Raw genomic sequence first — 8340 nt, forward strand, 5'->3', positions numbered from 1 at the left:
GGAGGAAGAGATGGAAGGAGGATGAGAGAGGGACGGATGAAGAGAAGTCTTCATCTCTCCGTGGGCTCATCCTCCCCTCCTAATGATATGTGCTCCACAGTCAGGTATTTGTGCTCACAAGTCATTCTTCTCCTGGTGAGGTGAAAGGGACTGTCAAAGAAGATGATGATAAGGGACCCGTGAACACAGATGAGATAGAGAGGAGGGGGAGAAAGAAAAAAAGAGAAATGATAACAATAGGATGAGAAGGTTAGAAAGGGAGGTTAGACAGAAGGAATGCAAAAGGAGACGTGGCAAGAGAAAATAGACACGAGAGAGAGAGAGAGATGATGAGAGAGAGATGGTGAGAGAGAGAGATGGGGAGAGAGAGAGGATGAGAGAGAGAGATGGCGAGAGAGAGATGGTGTGAGAGAGATGGAGAGAGGATGAGAGAGAGAGATGGAGAGAGGATGAGAGAGAGAGATGGCGAGAGAGAGATGGTGTGAGAGAGATGGAGAGAGGATGAGAGAGAGAGATGGAGAGAGGATGAGAGAGATAGAGAGATGGTGAGAGAGAGAGGATGAGATGGAGAGAGAGAGAGAGAGAGATGGTGAGAGAGAGAGAGAGATGCCAATAAAGCCCCTTGAATTGAATTGAGAGTGAGAGATGGAGAGAGAGAGATGCCGATAAAGCCCCTTGAATTGAATTGAGAGTGAGAGATGGAGAGAGAGAGAGAGAGAGATATGGGGAAAGAGAGAGATGCCAATAAAGCCCCTTGAATTGAATTGAATTGAGAGTGAGAGATGGAGATGGAGAGAGAGAGATGCCAATAAAGCCCCTTGAATTGAATTGAATTGAATTGAGAGTGAGAGAGAGAGAGAGAGAAAGAGAGAGAGAGAGAGAGGGGTAAATGGGTAATAGGATTTACTGTAGATACTCAAATGGCAGGTCAGAGCAGGACAAAAAGGTTCCCATGCCCTTCTCTTTACCCTGCTCTTCTCTTCCCGCCTGGCACAATCCAGCCTGCAGCCCCACATCTCTGCCAGGGCCAGTGTCATTTCTAACAGCTGCTTTTTAATCCACAGGATCTTCATTAACCCCCAGGAAAAAAGCAGAGGACACAGGAAGAAAGGAGGAGAGAGGAAGAGAGGAGAGAGCAGGGCAGATCGGGGGAGAGGGCCACAGAGCAATCACAGACCTCATTATGAACACTGAAAGACTTGGCCAGATGAGATAGAGAGGAGAAGAGGGAAGAGAGAGAGAGAGCGAGAGGTGAGGGAAAAAGGGAGAGAGGGGAAGAGAGAAAGATCTCATGTTAGAAACAGGGAAATAGAGCTAAATAAGAGGATGTGGGCAGGATGAATAGAGAAGGGTAATAGAACATACAATGTGAAGAAAGTGCCATGGAAGAAAAAGGACAGGACATGCTGTAGTCCAACAAGTTATTAACATCAGATCTATTCAGATACACTTATGGACATATGGCTGAAATCCATGAAAGATTTCTGAAGAGTCTGACTCTCCTCCATTCTTCACATTTATCATCCATCAGTCCAATATACAGTATATCACAAAAGTGAGTACAAACCTCACATTTTTGTAAATATTTGAGTATATCTTTTCATGTGACAACACTGAAGAAATGACACTTTGCTACAATGTAAAGTAGTGAGTGTACAGTTTGTATAACAGTGTAAATTTGCTGTCCCCTCAAAATAACTCAACACACAGCCATTAATGTCTAAACCACTGGCAACAAAAGTGAGTACACCCCTAAGTGAAACTGTCCAAATTGGGCCCAATTAGCCATTTTCCCTCCCCGGTGTCATGTGACTCGTTAGTGTTACAAGGTCTCAGGTGTGAATGGGGAGCAGGTGTGTTAAATTTGGAAGTTCAACATGGCACCTCATGACAAAGAACTTTCTGAGGATCTGAAAAAAAGAATTGTCGCTCTACATAAAGATGGCCTGGGCTATAAGAAGACTGCCAAGACCCTGAAACTGAGCTGCAGCACGGTGGCCAAGACCATACAGCGGTTTAACTGGACAGGTTCCACTCAGAACAGGCCTCGCCATGGTCGAGCAAAGAAGTTGAGTGCACGTGCTCAGCGTCATATCCAGAGGTTGTCTTTGGGAAATAGACGTATGAGTGCTGCCAGCATTGCTGCAGAGGTTGAAGGGGTGGGGGGGGGTCAGCCTGTCAGTGCTCAGACCATACGCCGTACACTGCATCAAATTGGTCTGCATGGCTGTCGTCCCAGGAGGAAGCCTCTTCTAAAGATGATGCACAAGAAAGCACGCAAACAGTTTGCTGAAGACAAGCAGACCAAGGACATGGATTACTGGAACCATGTCCTGTGGTCTGATGAGACCAAGATCAACTTATTTGGTTCAGATGGTGTCAAGTGTGTGTGGCAGCAACCAGGTGAGGAGTACAAAGACAACTGTGTCTTGCCTACAGTCAAGCATGGTGGTGGGAGTGTCATGGTCTGGGGCTGCATGAGTGCTGCCGGCACTTGGGAGCTACAGTTCATTGAGGGAACCATGAATGCCAACATGTACTGTGACATACTGAAGCAGAGCATGATCCCCTCCCTTCAGAGACTGGGCCGCAGGGCAGTATTCCAACATGATAACGACTCCAAATACACCTCCAAGACGACCACTGCCTTGCTAAAGAAGCTGAGGGTAAAGGTGATGGACTGGCCAAGCATGTCTCCAGACCTAAACCCTATTGAGCATCTGTGGGGCATCCTCAAACGGAAGGTGGAGGAGTGCAAGGTCTCTAACATCCACCAGCTCCGTGATGTTGTCATGGAGGAGTGGAAGAGGACTCCAGCGGCAACCTGTGAAGCTCTGGTGAACTCCATGCCCAAGAGGGTTAAGGCAGTGCTGGAAAATTATGGTGGCCACACAAAATAGACACTTTGGACCCAATTTGGACATTTTCACTTAGGGGTGTACTCACTTTTGTTGCCAGCTGTTTAGACATTAATGGCTGTGTTGAGTTATTTTGAGGGGACAGCAAATTTACACTGTTATGCAAGCTGCACACTCACTACTTTACATTGTAGCAAAGTGTCATTTCTTCAGTGTGGTCACATGAAAAGATATACTCAAATATTTACAAAAATGTGAGGGGTGTACTCACTTTTGTGATATACTGTATGTGTCTCTTCAGCTCCTAAACACATCTATTTTTCCCTAGCCACCTGAGGGACAGTGAACACACACAGCCTGCAGGCTACAGCTCCACAGACCCACACCAGACAGAGCATGGGCTGTGTGAGTACAGTACAACAGGGTCCATCCACCCAACCTCATATTTATGGAAAACACTGGGTCTGGAGAGTGGAGGCACGGGGGGTCATAATTGTAGCCAAGGCAGGGGGCTTCAGCCTGGGGTTCTGATTCAGGTTAGAAGGTCCTGGATCTGGAGAGAGGGTCATTTATTCTAGTTGGCTGAGCTAAGGGGTGAATAATTGTGGCCCCTGGGTGGGCCCCGAGGCCCTGGACAGAGTGGACCAAACCAACTGGGAGTACACGGTGTGTTTAGGGAGGATGTGGAGGATAAGAAGGAGGGGAACTATGCCATGATTGTACCCAGTAATATGTGAGGGTGATTTACACTCACACACAAAAGCAAATCATGCAAGTACTGATTTGCTGATTGTACAGTGCCAACCAAAGAGCTAAGGAGTATTTGTAGAAAATAGATTTAACTTTTTGTCATCTGTAATTTTTGTAATCCATTTTGTAATCTGTCACATGTGACTTACATTTGATCCACCTTTTTTCATTTTGAATGGGAGGGAGAGAGAGAGAGAGAGCAAGACGAGAGAGAGAGAGAATGAGAGAACAAGAGAGAGACCTTATTGCTCTTGTAGTAATTGTTGTGGACAGTCTCATATCTCAGGGACAGAGACCCAGGTGACGAGGGGGATCAACAACAGTGTGTGAGCAACGCTGGGGTGACAGTGACACATAACACTGAATCTGGAGGATGTTGGATTGGGGAGGGGGTGGGGGGCACGTACTGGAAATGAATCTGCCAACAGAAACTCTTTTTCTAAAAAATACAAGATTGAAAGCAAGAGATGACTGAATCAGGCTATCATTAAAATCTCTCCCTTTTAAAACGGTGTAGGTAGGGGGTGGGTTTAACGCAGGCGGGTGGTGATGGGGGTGTAGGTAGGGGGTGGGTGCTAGTGCCAGAGATGTTTCAGGCGGTGTGAGGCCACAGAAGTGAATGTGACAAGCTCCTAGTGTAATTACGCTCACCTTGTTCACAGCTCAGACTAGGAAGAGGAGTAAAGACATTAAAAGAAAAGAAAAACACACTGATGAGACACTTCACCTCTTCTCCTCCCCTCCTTTCCTCCCCCAGTCAGCCTCATCTCATCGCTGTCTTACTGACTCAGGCCCTCGCCACTGAGAGAGAACTCATAATGTTTGCCTTTTCCAATTATTAAGGTGTGATGGTGGGCTTTCTGTATCAGATACTTTAATATGGAGTTAACCGTACTGTACAGAAGACGGAAAAAAACTGAACATATATTATCTTTTGTTTGGTCCAAAAAAAAGGCAATTGAATAAATTATCTCACCATTTCCTCTTTCAACTTTTTAATCCCTCTGCTGTAATGAAATATGAATGATGCAACTTCACGTTGGCTGGGATACGTCTGTTCCCATCGAAACTATAGAAGCTCTCTGAGATGGCTTGAAGTATTTGGGTTAGGAATACTGTAAACGGTGTTGTATTTTTTCCTACTTTACTACTGTTAAAGCAGCACTGCTCTCTAGTGGTGGTCGTGGAACCCAGCTGCATTTCCATTCAGATGTGTTGCAGTTGATTAGGAACCCGCTGTCCCGTCCGTCATGATTATCCCAATAGATAATGACAATCTAATTCATTACCCTCCATGACTGGACTGTCTGATAGAGTCCAGAACTGGTTGCAAATAATCAGTGGAATTAAATGTAGTCACAACTCCCAATGAGACTGTAGCCTTTTTATTCAAAGCTAATCACAGTTGATTATTCCAAATGTATTTAATATGGTCCATCTGTATTACTCTGTGAGAGCCAAAGGACCATGGTGTCAGTCACTACTGGCTCTTGTTATAGACTGAACATGGAGGTCTGGGCCTTTATGGCACTGGAGTCACTGTTCATTCCCAACTTCCTCTCTGGCTGTTTCCCCCCTCAGTCACTACATTGGCACTTTGTGATGGCACCTCCGCACTGTTCGTCCAATCAGGATGAAGAGCAGTGCTGCCAGCAGGAAGAAGAAGACGGAGACGGGAGCAAACAGGAAGGAGAGGCCGTATTGGACGCTGAGGTGGTAGACTGTTGGACACTGGGAGGAGTGTTGTTGCTGGGCAGCGTAGTCCTCCAGAGTGTCCAGTACCTGGGTCCAGACTACATACATAATTATTACAACCAGGAGACATAGACCTGGAGAGAGGAGAGGGAGAGGGGGAGAGAGAGGGGGAGGAAGAGGGAAACATTCAATACAAGTTAATAGAACATAAATGTGTCTCCTGATTAGTGGCAACCCGTCATTCTGGGCAGGTGGGGATGCCTGTTTGACGTGTTATTTTTGCATTAATACGTGTCACATATCAGTTTGCAAACAATTTAAAAATATATATATAATAATGTTAATTAAGCCACATACAAACTTGGTCCATTTTTTTGCTTTCTTGAGTAAGGCAGCTCCAAAATGCAGGTGTTTCAGCCTAGCTCAGTGCTTTCTGTGGTGGTTGGGCAACCAGCGGAAAATATGGAGCTTAGCGTAATGTTCTCTAGTTGTGTCGTGATTGGCTCAGTGTTCTGTCACTCGTGGGGACACTACGTCACCGCCAAATCTAAGGGCAGAGCTAAAAAATTCAAGCCCCTTGGGTGCTGCCGTAGAGTTACATTAGAAGTGCCCATCCAAGAAGGATCAAGGTCATTGGCCACAGATAAAATGACGTCAAATCACGTTATATCGATGGCAGCTTTGATTGGACTGATCATGTCAACATCATACTTTCAAGATCTTGGCTATCAAGCTAGCAGTCATCATCATGAATCATGTCAGAAATCTACTGGCACATGTTTTTAAATCGTTGTCATATGAAGAGAAATAATGAAGAGAAATGATAGATAAAATGTACCGGTGCTCATCGGCCATTGGACATTACACAACAAGTTGGAAATTGCAAATTCAACAATGAGTGGTTTGGAAGGAATCAGTGGCTAAGTGCAAGCATTGCAAAGCAACCACTAGCCTGCTATTCAGTGGAGTGGCTGTATGGTCCCAAGTCTGGGTTTAAGGGTCTCTTTTCCAAGCTGAAAAGGATAAGTATGTTTTAGAGAAATGTTATCATTGAGTTTTAAAAGAGCTTTCATTGTCTGAATATATGCCCCTTAGATTTATCCTATCATTTTCGACTTGGTGTACAGGGAGAATACTGTAAAAAACGACCCATGTTTTGAATTCTGTTGTGCATTTGACTACGTCCGTCCTAGCTCGCGCATTCATGTCTTCATCGAAATTACGGATTGCCTCATATCCCGTTATGCCATAGTTTGTACATCTCAATTGTCAGTAGAAACCGCATTTGTTAAAACCATATCAGCTATGTTTTTTTGAAAGAAAGTAAATGCGGCTGAATGAACTGTTTCGCTGCCAGACAAGGCTCAGCTGATAGCCAGGTGTAGCAGTGGTAAAGTCTTGGGACTGCTGTTGGGACTCTGCTGTTTGGACAGCTTTATGTAGGCACCCTGTGTGGGCAACGTTTGTCACTGTTATAGTGTAATTCATGTAAAAACAGATGGTAAAATCGCCACTGCTCCAAATTGAACTTTGAGCTTCATGTAAAGTTGAGTGGACCCAACCATAGCTAGTAACTCATGATGATCGTGTTCCCCTGCTCTGATCAGACAATGCATGCATCAACCAATGGTTGCGCACTACATCATCGACTATGCCTTCTTCCACCAGATTTCTATAACATATGATGTGGTTAGCTGATATGTAAAAATACCTATCCAGGCATTGTAAGATTTGGCATGCGTCAGCAATGTCCGAGCAGAGGAACACAACCGATAACTCACCTCCAGTGAGCAAGAGTGCCCCGCCTACTTTGTAGAGCCTGTGGCTGGCCAATGGAGAGGCACAGATGATGACAAACCCACCAATCATAAGAGTGACCACGCCCACTAGAAGGAAGATGCTCCAGAAGGCCCTGTAGACTGCAGTGTCAGGTGCCTGGTAATCCGTGCTTTGCTCAGAAGCATAAAATGGGAAGAGGTAGGCAGGCACACAGACCTTTTGGTGTGGTTGATTGGCTTTGAAAAAAAAATGATGTTGTATTTTTTTAGTTCATTATATTACAGTTCAGGTCATCCTTGTCATTCATCAATGAACACTGCTACAGTGTTTCTATTTCATAAATAGGTGAAAAGAACTCTCCTACTTACTGATCCAGAAGTGCCACATCATGTTCTCCTGTCTCCTCCCACTGAAGGAGCACCTCCAGAAGAAGCCCTGGTGGAAGAATGTCACAGTGTCCTGATCCTCCATCTCCCCCTCCCCAGGTCTGAGGGCCCCAGCCTCCCAGGTCTCTGATGCCTCCCCAGGGCCACAGGTCTCCAAGGCCAGCAGCCAGTAGTCTGTCCCAAAGGAGAGCATCAGGGACAGGGCTCCCAAGCCCCCGAAGAACCCAGCTAGGAAGAGGAGCACACTCAGCCTCTCAGCAGGAGACATGACACTAGTGAGGCCTATCTGTCTTCAGCCGGTCAGTCAATTGTGAAGATTTGTCAGTCTATCATTTGTCAGTCTATCGGTGTGTCGGGTGGTTCGGTCTGTCCGTATGTCCGTCTGCCTTTATGCGTCACTGTTTCTCTGTTCGGATGTTTGTCTGTCCTCCAGTATGTCGATTCGTCTATCGGCTTCGTCCCCACCAATAGCAGGACAGGGAAGGAGCCAGATACTATCCTACGTATTGTAGCAGACCTATCCGCCTTGATTTCCATTAGTAAATCCTCAAATACTTTGTCATAGGGGTGTGTCCAGGGGCAGAGCAAATATAACCGTCCGATCACCATCCAATCAGAAGTATCGTGTTTGACATGGAGGCTTCTAAACAGGAGCTGGTTATTTATGCTTCATCTATTCCCAGCAACTCCCACTCACCAATCAGATGTTGTGGAGAGACCTGTGAGTGTGTGTGTGTGTGCGTGCGTGCGTACGTGCGTGCGCGAGAGGTATAAAAATAATCACTGTCGTCATGCGTGGGACACTTCCAGGGATACTGTTGCAATGTTTTTACACACATAAAAATAGAAGTGTGTGTGTTGTAGTGTACCGT

General features: G+C 45.7%; 1 protein-coding gene across 1 annotated transcript; it reads right to left on the bottom strand.

The window, feature by feature from the left end:
* Window positions 1-4977: 4977 nt before the first annotated feature.
* On the bottom strand, window positions 4978-7990 carry LOC115145002 (transmembrane protein 182-like). The gene is made up of 3 exons (XM_029686198.1): window positions 7451-7990; window positions 7085-7318; window positions 4978-5437 (listed from the first exon to the last, which is right to left on the bottom strand). The coding sequence occupies exons 1-3, from the start codon at window positions 7734-7736 to the stop codon at window positions 5193-5195; spliced, it is 765 nt and encodes a 254-aa protein (XP_029542058.1). The 5' UTR covers window positions 7737-7990; the 3' UTR covers window positions 4978-5192.
* Window positions 7991-8340: the final 350 nt, after the last annotated feature.

Source organism: Oncorhynchus nerka, linkage group LG5 (genome assembly GCF_034236695.1).
Source record: "Oncorhynchus nerka isolate Pitt River linkage group LG5, Oner_Uvic_2.0, whole genome shotgun sequence".
Taxonomy (NCBI): Eukaryota; Metazoa; Chordata; class Actinopteri; order Salmoniformes; family Salmonidae; genus Oncorhynchus; species Oncorhynchus nerka.

Excerpts from the sequence above, each read along its gene's own strand:
- LOC115145002 (XM_029686198.1), bottom strand. The coding sequence starts at position 7,736 with ATGTCTCCTGCTGAGAGGCTGAGTGTGCTCCTCTTCCTAGCTGGGTTC. Across the intron at positions 7,319-7,450 it reads GATGTGGCACTTCTGGATCA|CCAATCAACCACACCAAAAG; the intron begins GTAAGTAGGAGA and ends TTTTTTTCAAAG. Across the intron at positions 5,438-7,084 it reads GGCACTCTTGCTCACTGGAG|GTCTATGTCTCCTGGTTGTA; the intron begins GTGAGTTATCGG and ends TCCTCTCTCCAG.